This window comes from Stigmatopora argus, chromosome 13, assembly GCF_051989625.1.
Source record: "Stigmatopora argus isolate UIUO_Sarg chromosome 13, RoL_Sarg_1.0, whole genome shotgun sequence".
Taxonomy (NCBI): domain Eukaryota; kingdom Metazoa; phylum Chordata; class Actinopteri; order Syngnathiformes; family Syngnathidae; genus Stigmatopora; species Stigmatopora argus.
Genome location: NC_135399.1, coordinates 6,276,329 through 6,292,552, shown reverse-complemented (window position 1 = coordinate 6,292,552; position 16,224 = coordinate 6,276,329). Strand labels below are relative to the sequence as shown.

The window sequence follows — 16,224 nt, the reverse complement described above, 5'->3', positions numbered from 1 at the left end:
TTTTTGAGTATCTTAAAAACACTCTTGATCCCCAATAATTATGCCTTCTTGTTGGTCAGAAACAGTGACTATTCTATTTTTTAATTAAAAAAAAGAAAAATATAGATATTCTCTTTTTATACATGTATTTATTCTTATAGTTCTTTTTCAATAAACAAGTTGAGAAAATGTAAACATGCTCTCTTTAAAAAAAAAATTCAAAATAAAAAATGTAAAACTTAAGTCTAATTTTTATTTATCTTATTTAGAAAGGGGAAATTTAAATTAATGGAAGATGGAAATTTAACACTTTTAATGAAAATAATAAAGTGCATGTTGCTATTTGCTTACACAGGACATAGAAAATGATGCAGCACGCCGGATCTGTCCCCTGTTTCGCCACTTTGAATCCACAAGGGAATAATTAAGTGTAAAATAAAAACACTGGCATCATATTCATTTTTTTTTTCCATTTGTAGCACTTAACAAATAATAAATAAAGGTTAAGGGTAGTGAGCTGCATTAGTATCTCAAAAAAAGGAGGAATTAAAGACTAAAGCTTGTAAAAATCCAATCAATAGTGTCTTCAAATATTTCCCCAGGTTGCAGCTTTTATTGTTGGGCAACACTTTTATTTGGAAAAACCCAACTACATTTTTATTTATTTTGAGCCTTGCCTTGACCATTTTTCAATTCAATTTATTGTTGTTTTTCCATTTTCCACTCCAGTGCTTGGAAAAGGATTCCTCCAAAATTTAGAAGTCTTAAAATAGTCACTTCCGTCCAGCAGGAATAAGCACAAATGTTCTTTTTTTGGAATTCTGTAACAATGCCAATTAAGTTTCAAACTAGGTTTAATAAGGAGATTTATGTCTAAAGATTTAGGACTACAGCTACAACAGTTTTTGCTGAGAGTAGTGGCAATAGCCATTGATCTTGGTGAGCCTCTTTGACATTTCATATTATGCTTTGTTACTCTACATGCTAATGACATCCACCAATTGAATCACACTCCATATGAAGAGGATGAGGAACATCAGAGTAGGGAGGTAAGGCTATTGGACACACAAGACATGTCTTCATTGAAGACAAGTTTTGAAGGTCCGGTGTCATACTCGATTCCTAAAAAAATTGTCTCGATCTTAACTGTCAAAAAACTTGAACATGACTTAACCACATTGATTCCTGATTTACAGTTCTGAGTCATGGTTTTGAGGACAATTCTAGCTTCAACACAGCTGCTCCAAAGCCATATGACATTTCCATGGCAACTGCTAAGGGGGTAAAAGAGAAAAGAGCACGAGAATACCAAAGGGTGGAGAAGGTGGGGGATATCGCTATTTGATGGAGTTACAATAGAAGTTCATCCACTCTCCACACTAATGTGCCGTATTCTCTGGACTATAAGGGGGCAACTAAGACTTCAATTTTCTCAAAAGACGGTGGTGCGCCTTATAATCCAGTGCGCCTTATATGTAGATACATTTTGGGTTAATCATTGTATGTCTCTTTACCACAGCTCCATCTAGTTGATGTATAACAATTCCAAACCACTCCTACTATTATAGCTTTAGAACACAACCCCTTACTAATACAGTGACGTCTAGTGTACATATATAACCCAATGCACTACTATTACTACAGCTCCATCTAGTGGATGTATAACACAATCTTCTACTACTACTTCTGATCGTGAAGAAAATACAGAAATATAAGCTTTTAGTATATTTACTGGACTAGTTTGCAGAGCTGACTTTGGGTAAATGAAGGGGTAGACCATGGACTGCTCTATTTTAAAAAAAGGAATTCACACTCATGCATAAAATGGAGATATTAACAAACACTACCAGTTTTCCTGACATTAGTTAACAGAGGGAAAGCAGGGAACTAAATATATACTACAGACAAATTGAGGACAACAGGGAAGACTAATTCCAACGAGGAAACAAAGACATTGATATTGGAGTGAGGCAGGACAAATATTTGTAGAAATGAGATGATCCTGCTTCGATGAAATCATCTCACGGCGATGGTAACTACCGTTGAATTCAGGTCATCGAAGACGCATATTTTCAACTGATCTGCTGCACACATTAAAAACCAACATCGATTTACATAACCCATACAAAGAAATGTTTGAAGCACATACTCATATAGGTCCTGTTTTTATAAATAGTCAATGACATTTCAAAGCAGATCTGTGAACATTTCGTCTCAACTTCTTGCTGAGAAAATGTCTACACATTGCAAATGTATAAATAATATTTTCGGGCTGAAGAGCCCATAGTGATTAATCAAACATGCTCTTTTAAGAAAATTTGAGTGATAGTGAGCTGCCATGTAACATACAAGTGGATCAAAGTGGAGTAAAACTTACAAAAGCACTGTTTGAAGTTTCTATAAATTCAGCTTTTTGTGTTCATAACTTCTTTGTGGGTGTAACCAAAATAAAACAAGAGTAAATTAATAAAACAAAAAATATAGAAATCAGTAAAGGCTTCTTAACTCTTTCCCTGCCATTGACAGCTAGTCATTTAATCATTTTTACTTTTGTGTCACTTGTTCACTGCAGATTAGACATCTTTCGCAGTCATTGGCACTGAAACAATCATTCCAAGTCTTATCCTGTCATTAAGGTCTCCTTTCCTAATGAACCTATTGAGTTTGTCATGCATCATTAATTAGCCACAAATGCAAATCCCCTTAATTACACTTTTAGCTCCATCCTACACAATAACTCCAAGGCAACTGCTGTTTCTGCATTTCCTCTTATCTTAAAACATGCATGTCATGTGGGCAAAGGATTCTGAAATATTTCCATGTAACTTTATAAGACGGTACAAGCCCAAGGCACATGGAATCACTGTGACAAAAAAATAACCATAAAAAAATGAACTTACAGGCCCACAAGTACTATGATGGAATACTAAAAAAGGCAGGCAAACATGTCGTAAATTGTGATCTACGTTGCCCTCCTTTAGTTCAAAGGCTGACCGACAAATCACCGGAGAGGAAACAGCTCAAGATCATGATGCTTTCTGGCTTATCTGTTAAACCTAAATGTTTCTCCCGTGTTTGGATTTTTAATAATTTACAGGTCAGAAGAGCATCCTGACACTGGAGTCACTTGGTTACTTGTGTTTTCTAGGAATGCTAAATCAGATTTGTATTTTGATTTTTGTTTTACAAAATTGAGAACAGGCAGCCCGGCGTCTTGAGTGGTTAGCACGTCGGCCTTGCAGCTCTGGGGTACCGGGTTTAAGTCCAGGTCGGTCCCCATTTGTGGAGTTTGCATATTCTCCCCGGGCCTGCGCAGGTTTTCTCCAGGTCCTCCGGTTTCCTCCCACACTCCCCAAAAAACATGCATGGTAGGCTGATTGGACATTTTAAATTGCCTCTCGGTATGAGTGTGAGCGTGAATGGTCGTCCGTCTCCTCGTACCCTGCGATCAGCTGGTCCCCCGCCACTGGCTTGATGTCAGCTGGGATAGACTGCAGCACCCCCAACCCACGCCACAACCCTAGTGAGGATAAAGCGATTCAGAAAATGAATGAAAAAAATGTATAAGCAATTTTGTCATGTCAAATTATTCTAGAATTGGAGGACATTTTATGTTCCACCATTCAAATTTTCAATAATTCTCTTCAAATAACTAAATTATGCAGTTTGAGTAAATGTACTTAAATAGGTTTTAAAATATCAATCTGGTATTCCCACTAAAATGCTATTTTTTTAGCTTTCCCACCCTTCCAATGCCAAATTGTGTCTAAAATTACAAATCATCCATTTTCAATACCACTTATCTTCACAGGGGACGTGGGTGCTGCTGCAGCTAACTACAGGCACTAGACAGGGGGGAACCCTGAATTGTTTGCCAGCTAATCGCAGAGTATAAGGAGAAAGACAACTACTCACACCTAGGGGGGATTTAGAATGGCCGGGATTATCAGAAAATCACAAAGGCTTTGGAATCAAATAAGAAAATCAAACCTGACGGGGAGGCCATGGGGAAACGAAGATCACAACACGAGGGCCAAAACAACGCAGAAGATCCAACAAAGACTGACAAACACACAGGGTTTAAACAGACAAACATGGGTTGACGAGAAAATCAGAAAGACATGGGTCACAGAAGAGGCAGCAAGCAGGAAATACACCAGGGGCAGGGAAACGACAGGTGAACTCAATGGGAAATTAGATGGACAGGTCACACAGGGGAAAAACAACATGACAAAACCAATCCCTGATACGGGATTTGGGTCCCTGTATGACCAGTGTCAGAGTTTGGTCCACATAGCTAGTATTAATTCAGATCAGTTTCCAGTGAGGGTTGGACTCTGCCAAGGCTGGCATATGACACCAGTCCTTATCTGAACTTTCATGAACAGCATATCTAGACACAGCCAAGGTATTGAAGGGGGTCCGGTTTGTTGTTTTTATAGTATTTTTATAGTATTGCAAATAAATAAATAAATTAATTAATTAAATAAAAGTACCTTAAAGCTAATAAAAATAAATTAGAACTCTAATCAGCTAAAATCGCCTTGTTTTTTTTTAGTTAAAGCACCAGCTGTTATTTTGAAAAGTGTTTTATATTCTGAAAATTCATTTTATTATGGCTATAAATCTTAGAATATACATGTTATGCAATGTATGGGTATAAAAAGTAGCATGAAATAGAGTGGCTGCCTGCATTTGTTGTTTATTTGTCTTTGCAAGAAGAGAGTTCAGATTCTATATTAGACAAACTGGGCATTGCCAGCCAAGGTTAAACTTGATTAAGTTTCTGCCGGATGAAAATTCTCCCTCCACTCTGTTGTCAATAGATTTAATGAACAATGACAGACTTTTTTTCCCAAATGACAATGCTATTGCAAAGGAGGAGAGGCCCTGTTGAGTGAGGATGTGTTTTAGTCACGGTAATGAACTGACACCATCACTTATGAACAGGTTAACTGCAAAACTATATAGTAGTCTGTTGTTCAAAATAATCCATTTGACAAGAGACAAAATTCTGTAACGTTTGTACAGACTAAACACAACATTTATTAACAAGGGGTTTTATCATTATTTTTTCAATTATGTAACTTTTTCCTCTCCTATTACCTACTCTAAAACTCTTTTGTATATGATCAGGAACAATTTTCAATGGTGTTCTTAAATCTAAAACTTTTTTGTTTGATTTTCAGTTATGTATGATGATATTCTTGGATGTAAAAGTTTCATGGGGCCGTCCCATAGTCAAGAGTTTTGGCAGATAAGACCATAACAAGACCAGAAACATATGTATTTAAAAAAAAAAGGAAAAACTAAATAAAAATGTCACCAGTACACAAGCTTTTGTAGTATTTGGTAGCAAAAATAATGGAGGTATTCATTGTTTTTCAAAGTCGTTTTTCTTCGTTCAATCCATTTTGAACCGTTCTTTCGCCCCCTCCCAGTCAAAATAGATTGGACACCTTGTACCGTTGAAGGCAGGAAAACTACAGCTGCCACAGTTATTCAGTGATCGATTAGCAAATGATTTAGATCTAATTTAATTGGCAATAAATTGTCAACATCATTTTGGGAGATTTGCAAGATTTTCCTTTGCTCTTTTTTGTTCATTTTTAGCTTTAAAAAGGGTGTTAACATATTTTTTTCATATTTATCTTTATTGTTTTTATTCAAAAAATAAAGACGTATATTCAGTTATTTTTCATTGTAATTCATTTGCAATTGCTATTGAAGAAAAAAATGAATTAAATACTGGATTTAAAAAGAACAAAGAAAAAAATGTCAATAGTTTCTTTGTTTTTGTTCTTGTTTTGTTTTAACATTCTTCGATTCCTTGATTTCGGATATTTCACATATATATTCTATTTTAGCGAAAAACAGAGACATGCTTTACTTTCCGAACCAAACAAAATGAAGCAGTGGATTGGGCCCCTGGATGACACTTTGACACCCTCGTCATATACGCACCTTCTCTGTCATCATGTCGGATAATCGCGTCCTTTAGAATGTCCGCGAGGCCGAATCGGACTTGCTGCTCTTTGCGGTGGCCAACTGGAGGTGCTCGGCCTTTGACTCCGTCTTGCTGGCGCTGCTGGAGGCTCTTTTCTCGCTCGTAGTACGCCCTTATTTGGTCGCAGCGCATCCTTTTTACCAATCGTTGGCGCTGGCCAATGGGCAGAGACTCCAGCAGACACTGGTCGATCTCCATGTTCTGACGAAAGGCGTTACATAGCTGGAAACAGCCTAGAGATGAAAGAAAATGAAACAGATGACTTCTGAAGAGTGAGGGATAAAACACTTAACTTTAGGCTTCCCTTGAATACATTTTGAAAAACACTGAGTTAATAACAGAAAACAAAAAACATTAAAGCCTTTGCGAAACCCTTGGGCGGCTTGATATGCAGCAGAGCGCTTGTCTTATTTCTACAGTGATTCTCTTGCTTTCTCAGTGTGTCAATTTAATGTAGCCAAACACGAGATCAATCCCTAAGTATGCACAGGTAAAGCAGAGGGAAATTGCATAGATAAAAATATGAGTGAGTCTTTAATTTCACCAATTAACTATCGAAAATTGGGGACAGCCGGGTGGGCGAGATGTGTTGTGAGATGTAAAGTTCAATCGCAGGTCCGGACCTTCCTGTGTGGAATTTGTATGTTCTCCCCGGGCTTGCATGGGTTTCCTCTGGGTACTACAGTTTCCTCCCATATCCCAAATCCTTGCAGGTAGGCTGGTCGGAGACTCCAAATGGCTCTTGTGTGTGAGCGAAAATGGTTGTCCATCTCGTTGTGCCGGTACTCGGACGTTTCGTCGAAAGACGTTTGGTCGACCGGACGTTTGGTCGACCGGACGTTTGGTCGACCGGACGTTTGGTCGACCGGACGTTTGGTCGACCGGACGTTTGGTCGACCGGACGTTTGGTAGAACGGACGTTTGGTCGACCGGACGTTTGGTCGACCGGATGTTTGGTAGAACGGACGTTTGGTCGCCGGGTTGTTACTGTTGGAACCAGCTCTCAAAATTATAATCATGAGAGAGAGAGAGAGTGAGTTTAATATCTAAATATCTAATATCAAAATATCAACAGTAAACCATCTGTCATAATTTGACAGCGAGCAAACCCGGCGACCAAACGTCCGTTCTACCAAACGTCCGGTCGACCAAACGTCCGGTCGACCAAACGTCCGGGGACCAAACGTCTTTCGACGAAACGTCCGATCACGCGTTGTGCCCTGCCATTGGCTGGCCACTAATTTAGGGTGTACCCCGCCTGGTGCCCATAGTTGGCTGGAATAGGCTACAGCATTGACTCTAGTGAGGATAAGCTGTGCGGAAAAGGAAGGGATGAAAGTATTCTGTATCATGAAATGTGCACGCAAAAGTAGGATGGAGTGGGCATGCCCGAGAGATTTGAAACAAAAAAAAATCTAAATATTCCTTTCAAACTCCAGAGCTGAAGAGGCTGAAACTAAAGGGGGTGCATTTCATACATCAGAAGTGTTTCAATAATAAGCCTTTTCCCTGACAATTAGACTGACCAGGGTGAATAGAACAGAAGGAAATGAGATATTAAGACCCCAACACTGAAAGAGAACATTGAAGACAAATGTCCTGCAGGTGGCCTGAATTAAGATAAGATCAATAGATAAATGTCCAGATATAGAGCCATCAAGAACAACAAAGTGGGTCTGGGATGACTCGTTTGTCCTTTTGAAACTGGAAAAGACCCAAACTGCCAAATTATGGTCTCGTATAACTCATTGTCTGCCAGTGACATTGATAGACAAACCAGACTTGATCTAAAAATTAGCTAGGTTTACTTTGAGCACTCAGTATTAGAGCACATATTACCACTCAGAACACCCAACCTAAGGAAACATATCATCTATTGTCTTACTATTCAAAAGGCTTATTGCATAAACTACCATTTGCTGCAATTGATGGTGATATACATCAAATCCATTTGAACTAGTAGGACTGGAGGGGAAAATACCCTGGACAAAGTACTATTTGTACTTGCGTAAATGCTAATGTAGGCAACCAGATGACATTTGAGTCCAACTACCTCTCACTCTGCCTTGACTTGCTGACAATCATTCTGACCAATCACTGTAAGTCCTTCAACTCACACTCAAGGCTGCGGTTGTCTGGCCGCCATTTATTAGTGGCGGACGACAGACGTCACATTATGTAGTGCATTTAAGACTCATGAATCGTTCTCAAGATTGCAGCATATGCAGGCAATACTCATCGGATTTAAAAAGACATACGTCAAGTAGCTTGAGATGAAATTAAATAGGCTGACAGTAGTTGTCAAATTCATCTTAGGGAGTTTTGGTCTTTTGAGTACATGAAGTAGTTGTTGCTGTTGAATAAAGGCAAAAAAGAATGCAAAACTTTTGTGAAGTGACTATATTGGTGTAGTGAAGTTGTCTTTTATTGGTGCTAGAAAGATCGGGTTACATTTAGCGAAAACTTAAGAATGCATAAACAATTAGATTTTCCCCATTAAAATTACTGTATGAAAAGAAATATATGATTGAACTGTACTCGCACGTGTAAATGGATAACCCTGATTGTCTAAAGGAAAAATGGAATGATGTTGAATTGAAACAGAACATTGGCTGAATATAAACATGGCCCCAAATGAATGGCAGAGAAAAAAAAGTAAGTTGAAAAGTGTTGCCATCTTATACACCATATATATATACATACATACATACACATATATATATACACATATATATATATATATATATATATATATATATATATATATATATATATATATATATATATATATATATATATATATATATATATATATATATATATATATATATATATATATATATAAGCCCAGCGGGATCTTAAAATGCATGATCCGTGTTTCATTGGGAACGTCACCTGCCATTAAATACTCATCACAACGCCAGTAGTCCAAATATGTTTGATTTTCTTTCTAACTATAAACTAGGAGAATAACTTGCTGATAAAACAAAATCCTTTCAAGGTCATCCACTAAAAGAATCTTAACCCTACGCATGCTTGAATAGACTAAGACGAGTTAAAGTGCTCCAGACAGCAGAAATATGAAGTAGGATGACCATCTAATGGAAAGTGAAAGGGAAACTGAAGCTTACCTATTAGATATTGATTGAATGTGAAAACATTCCATGCATATTTCAGTACTACAGAGGAAGATAGACGTCCATCCATTTAAATTTGGAGACCATTCCATCGTCCGCTGCCAACCTTCTAGTTCAAATGGATTGGACGTCTATCTAATGGCACGTCTATCCAGTAGCATTACTTATGCATTTCATCCAAAAATCCACACACATGGAAGCCACTGCTATTTATTTTCCTTCCACTGTGAGAAAATACTCACCAGTCTAGCACACCAAGGAGGATTAAGTTTGACCCTAGTCATGAAATTATAGCTTTTAGTTTTGGTGCACCACTGCCAAATTTACAGTGGCCCCATCTGGCCACCCCTAATAAAAAAAATAGAGACGCCACTGCGTCTATCACCGTCCATGTCAGCCAATGCGTTAAAATGAGGGCTACCTGCCGCAGTTCGCCGGTCAACTTCAAACTGACGCTAACGCATCTGCTGCAATTGTCTGCATCCCGCACAAACACGCACACACAAAACACACAAAGAAAGGACATTTGAAGTTTTGAGAGCACTTACAGCATTTGATGAAATGATAGTGAGACATTTTGGACTTGTGGGAGTCCATCATTTGGGCAGATGTCTGTCTACAGGTTCAAATTATTCATCCGGCTTCCCAAAAAAATGACCTCCTCGTGCGTGCATTATTCCCCGGCAGAAGCTTCGATTGCAGATCGCGCAGTCCGGTTGAGACGCGGATTGCCTGCAGCTTCTTGCCCATCCATGACCATCACACGTGTCCCCCGCGTCACTGACTGACAGCCGGTTCGGCCCACCTCCGGCTCAACACACCCCCCGATGACGCAATGCTATTCACCTTCGCACACACGCTTGTGACTCACATACTAATGTAAGTGCAAGATGGGGGGATGCGTTCCATTCATTTTACTCGGGAGAGGAATAGCCGATAAGAAAGGGGGAGGAAAGGGGGATACAGAGGGGAGACCTGTGTGTGTGTTTCGGGGGTGCATTGTAAAGAGTGAGAGAGAAGTTGCTGCAGTGCGGCTGTTGGCACACTGACAGTTTAAGAGCGTGTCAGTGGGTCTTAAACTAGCTGCAATTGAATTGGAATGCAAAGGGTCTTTTCCTATGAGGGGGCTAGAACACGAGCACATGCATTTGACATACTGACAGTGTGTTTGTGTGTCTGTAGAGCAAAATTAAAATTGGAATCCATAAAGATGCTTTGCCAGTGCTGTCATTGTTGGCCAATCAGTTGAAAGCCCTGAAGTGCTAGAGTAGGCAAATGCATGATCATGATGTAAATAGAAGTCGATTTTTTATAGGTAGAAGACCTGCCAAGTCATCGCTCACATTGTTGCTTAGTGTTTTTTTTATTTTAAATAAATTTTTCCATTGATTGGTGGATAGATTATAGCAGTGGTGGACAGTCAAGGCCTTCTCTGCTGGCCTAAAAAATATCTGAATCACAGACTGATGTTAATTATGTTTTGTCCATGAATACTTATTAAATAATTCCAAATTGTCTGTCCCCTGGTTGCGCTGCTTCCAGATGTGTTTTCATATTTAAGCATCTAACCAATCACATTTCAGCCATTATTTGTTGCCAGGGTCAGAAATCTGCCTTGAGGCCTTCACAATCCGTTCTGCAGGCTCTGCTGCATAAAACAAGCGTTGATAAAACTGTTGCTTTAACCAATTAGATTTCGAGTTAGCGACACCAAACCAGAGTCAGCGAGCCAGAACCAAATAAGGAGGAAAGAAAGGAGGATGGATTTTGTGTACAAATAAAAATGATTTTTAGTAAGTAAAATATGGCTATATTCCTAAATAATATTTCAATCGTATGAGATTATTATTGATGCTTTTTTAATATATGTCACAGCTGTAGCTGCAGTAAAGGTTTTATAGCCAAAATATTTTTGGGGGGTTGGATTGATTCATACATAGCACTGAAGGCGTCAAATTGAAATTCATAGCCCGCCACTGGATTATAGTATTATATTCTAGGGAGGTGGTCTGATGAGAAAGTGGTTAGCGTGTCGGCCTCAATGTTCTGAAATCGTGGGTTCAATCCCGATTTCGGACCATCCTATTGGAGTTTACATGTGCTCCCCAAGCTTGCGTGGTTTTTTTTTCCGGGTACTCTGGTTTCCTCCCATATCCCAAAAAACATGCATGGTAGGCTGGTTGCACACTCTAAATTGCCCCGAGGTATGAGTTTGAGGGTGAATGGTTGTCGGTTTCCTTCTGACCTGTGATCGCACGCATTTTTAAAATGTTTTTGTATCAGGGTTGATTGACTAATTGCGTTCTTATTCATACAATAGGCTGACACAAAAATTGAATGCCATCTACTTCTCTCCAGTGCTGTTGGGCATCCGAACAAGATGTCTAAATTACTTCACCTGACTCTTCTTGATGTAGAGAAGCAGTGGCCCCTCCTTCTCACCTGAAGGAGACTGCGAACTCCCTGCTGAGGGAACTCCTTTCGGTCACTTGTAATTTGTTCTTTTTTCATGACCCACATTACTTACTCATGAGGGTTAGAGCGTGGATCGACTAGAAAATCATGAGTTTCACCTTTTCGGCTCAGCTCCTTCTCATCTACAACAGATCGATACAAACACTTTGTCGATCAGCCAAGAAACCTGAACATTTGTACATCATCCTTTTGGGGCAATTTCTCATCAACAAAGGCTAGTTCAATTTAAACCAAATATGCATTTAAAAGTGCATTCAAATCTTTGAGACAAGCAAAGAGAGCAGGGCTTTCTCTCTGCTGGAATATACATACATATGTGTAGCCACCATAACTTTATATGCTCCCAATAATGTGTTTTATTGCCCCCAAGACTGCATCTGCAGGAGAGAGAAACTAAACAAAAGCTATGGCTTCATGTAAAATAACTACTTTCAGAAATAGACTGCTGCACCCTCATTGCAGGAAGGAGCGCTTCCGCAGATCCTTCCTCCCATCAACTGTCAGGCTCTTTAACAAAACAAATGGCTGAGTGTTAAGACCTACCGTATGCATGCATGTACATCTATGTGTATGTATGTATATATGTGCTTATATATATGTATGTGTATGTATGTATATATATATATATATATATATATATATATATATACTATATATATATATATATATATATATATATATATATATATATATATATTTCAGCAACACGCTTATTTATTTATATATTTATTCATGTATTTATGTATTTATTAATTTACTTATTACCTATCTATTTATGTCTAAAATGCCTTTCCTATTTCTGCATCCTCGCCCTCTTGCTACTGTGACAACGAAATTTCCCGATTACGGGATGAATAAAGTTATCCAATCCAATCCAATAAGAGACAACATCAGAAACTAAGACTATTCAGCCGTTCATTAAATTTTTTTGTACCACTTATATTCAGGAGGGTTGCGGAGGCTGCTGGAGCCTATCCCAGCCAACTATGGGCACCAGGCGGGGGACATCTTGAATTTGTGGCCAGCCAATCACAGGTCAGAAGGAGACGGACAACCATTCACCCTCAAACTGATGCCTAAGGGCAATAGAGAGTGTTTAACTAGACTAGCGTGCATGTATTGGGGATGTGGGAGGAAACCGGAGTAGCAGGAGAAAATTCAAGCAAGCCCAGGTAAACTATGCAAAGTCCACATGGGAAGGTTGGAACTCACCTGGTATTGGACCCTCCATTTAAAAACTCTGGCCACCGGACTGAAAATTGAGACTAAATGATCTAAAATATTGTGGTGCTGCATTCTCTGATTTGGAGGTTCTTATTCTGTGCCGCAAGCATTGCAAACCACTCCAGATGATCAATTGAGAGTTGGAGAAGCCAGTCAAAATAGATTACACATCTAGCATCGTCAATGGCAGCCAATGAATTAAATGAGTGACACAGATGTTACTTTATTTCCACCATATTCCGCGATTGAAAAACAGAAAAATGTAGCTTTGTGGCACACATTCATAGCAAGAAATATGACGTGTGGGGCTCTCATTTGGAGTTTTTCCATTTTGGAATATGAGCCCATTTTCATAAAAAGATAAAAATCATCCGAGAGTCAAGTAAGGTTTATTTAGTGGAGATGTTGAAGCTGCCGAGACAGCTTGAAAGGGAATCGTGGGTAAAAAGAGAGAGAGAGCAAGAACAAGGCACAGATTCCAAAAATGGATATTCTTCAGTAATTTCTGTAATTGAAAATCAGGTCAGAGAAATGTGTTATATCTTCGGATAAAGCTTGCACAAAAATTGCACCCGATAAATAATGCAAAGGCACAAAATACCAAGATTCACATCTCAGCTGCAGTGTTGTAGTGTTGGGTAACAATACCCGTCATCCCCTTAACAGACTCCAGCAATAAAATCACATGCTCACAGGGAAGATTGCGACTGTAAAAATGTCATGCAATGACATCCAAATGTCACATAGCGTTAGAGCAAGTGGGTGGAATAATTATTTTGGCTTTGGATTTGCTTTGGGATCCCCCTACAGTTGGGAAGTGGCATTTCTAACCAAGTCGTTCATTCAATCATCTTCCATACTGCACATCCCCGTAAGGGTTGCGGGGGTTGCTGGAGCCTATCCCAGCCGACTTTGGGCGAAAGGCAGACTACAGCCTAGACTGGTCGCCAGTCAGCCGTAAGGCACACAAGAGAGACAGACAACTATTCGCACTCAAAATCATACCGCCACCAGCGGGAATCTGGAAAATAAAATGACCACAAATCACATGTTTATTGTTCAGATTCTATTCTGAAAATATAAATATATATCATTTTATCGAGAACAACAACACAAAAATTGAAGGACTTGAAAAAACATGCACGTTATGAGTTTCATGTTTTTTGTTTCTTTGGCCATGATGGGAGAACTACAGTGCTTTTCTCAACAACATATAAGCACAATAGCAAATACAATTTCATTAAAGCATACCCAAAGACGATTTTATTCCTCATTCCAATTTAGGGTCAATTACAAATGCTGGTACTCGGACGTTTCGTCGAAAGACGTTTGGTCCCCGGACGTTTAGTCCCCGGACGTTTGGTCGACCGGACGTTTGGTCGCCGGGTTGTTACTGTTGAAACCAGCTCTCAAAATTATAATCAAGAGAGAGAGAGAGAGTGAGTTTAATATCTAAATATCTAATATCAAAATATCAAAATATCAACAGTAAACTCTCTGTCATAATTTGACAGCGAGCGAACCCGGCGACCAAACGTCCGTTCTACCAAACGTCCGTTCTACCAAACGTCCGTTCTACCAAACGTCCGTTCTACCAAACGTCCGTTCTACCAAACGTCCGTTCTACCAAACGTCCGTTCTACCAAACGTCCGTTCTACCAAACGTCCGTTCTACCAAACGTCCGTTCTACCAAACGTCCGTTCTACCAAACGTCCGTTCTACCAAACGTCCGTTCTACCAAACGTCCGTTCTACCAAACGTCCGTTCTACCAAACGTCCGTTCTACCAAACGTCCGTTCTACCAAACGTCCGTTCTACCAAACGTCCGTTCTACCAAACGTCCGTTCTACCAAACGTCCGTTCTACCAAACGTCCGTTCTACCAAACGTCCGTTCTACCAAACGTCCGTTCTACCAAACGTCCGTTCTACCAAACGTCCGTTCTACCAAACGTCCGTTCTACCAAACGTCCGTTCTACCAAACGTCCGTTCTACCAAACGTCCGTTCTACCAAACGTCCGTTCTACCAAACGTCCGTTCTACCAAACGTCCGTTCTACCAAACGTCCGTTCTACCAAACGTCCGTTCTACCAAACGTCCGTTCTACCAAACGTCCGTTCTACCAAACGTCCGTTCTACCAAACGTCCGTTCTACCAAACGTCCGTTCTACCAAACGTCCGTTCTACCAAACGTCCGTTCTACCAAACGTCCGGTCGACCAAACGTCCGTTCTACCTAACGTCCGGTCGACCAAACGTCCGGTCGACCAAACGTCCAGTCGACCAAACGTCCGGGGACCAAACGTCTTTTGACGAAACGCCTGTTCACGCAAATGCCCCTGTCAATCAACCTCAATTGCTAAACAATGAAAGCATGAACATGACTACACTGTTTATATTCCAAAAGAGTCTATTTGCCATGGTGGAAACAAATAGAGGAAAACTCAAAAGTCATCTTTCAAGGAGAATTCGTGCAACTTTGGTGCCTGTCATTCATTTTTTTTTCAGTTGTCTCCATTGTTCAAGCAATTCCCAGGTGACTTTGGGTGAAAGGTGAAGTACACCTTTGACTGGTCGTCTGTCAATTGTAGGGCCCACAGAGAGACAGACAACCATTCGCACTCACAATCACACTGCCACCTTGTGGGAATCGATCCTACGCTGCTCGCACTGTCAGGTGAAAGAACCACTGCACCTTCGGGTAGCTCTAATGTGTATTGATATTTTTTTAAAGGATCAAATACTGCACCTTTCATCTGCACACTGAGAGAAACACTCAAAAACACCTTGTGTTCTCCTTCAGAATTATACTCTGACTTGGATGGTTCCCACGGCAGGATTGTGTTGACAAAGGAAGCGTGCTCACTGAATTAGCATCATCGCTAAGAACTGCTTGTAATATGATTGACAGTCGGCACGGACACGACGAGTACTAACAGGGCAAGCCGTTTTCTCCCTTTTCATTATTTATATTTTCATTTATTAAAATTTGCCATGGTTGTTAATAACAGTCCAACAATGTATTAATTTCACTTCCACGTTGCAGTCTCTTTAATGCACATGTGTCAAAGTGGCGGCCTGGGGGCCAAATCTGGCCCGCCGCATCATTTTGTGTGGCCCGGGAAAGTAAATCATGAGTGCCGACTTTCTGTTTTAGGATCAAATTAAAATGAAGAGTATAAATGTATATTAAATTTCCTGATTTTCCCCCTTTTAAATCAATAATTGTAATTTTTTAATCATTTTTTTCTGTGTTTTTAGTTCAAAAATCATTTTGTAAAATCTAAAAATATATAAAATAAGCTAAAATAAACATTGTTTTGATCTATAAAAAACTGAATATTCAGGGCTTTTAACCCAATTCTTTTACTCTATTTATTAAAAAAAATCTAAATATTATATA

The 16,224-nt window shown here is 39.5% G+C and overlaps 1 protein-coding gene across 6 annotated transcripts in view; it reads right to left on the bottom strand.

Annotated features, from left to right (window-relative positions):
- Positions 1-16,224, bottom strand: part of myo16 (myosin XVI) — a 99,411-nt gene that overhangs the window by 76,662 nt on the left and 6,525 nt on the right. For 3 of the 6 annotated variants that reach the window (XR_013304684.1, XM_077617752.1, XM_077617756.1), the window contains exons 1-2: positions 9,672-9,898; positions 5,944-6,219 (exon numbers count right to left, since the gene is read on the bottom strand). Coding sequence is in view for 5 of the 6 variants with exons in the window: in XM_077617752.1 (XP_077473878.1) it covers positions 5,944-6,219; positions 9,672-9,723 (328 nt within the window). In the remaining variant the exon portion in view is untranslated. Of the gene's footprint in view, positions 1-5,943; positions 6,220-9,671; positions 9,899-16,224 lie in introns of those variants that run through there. The other 3 variants (XM_077617754.1, XM_077617753.1, XM_077617755.1) reach the window with 1 other exon arrangement.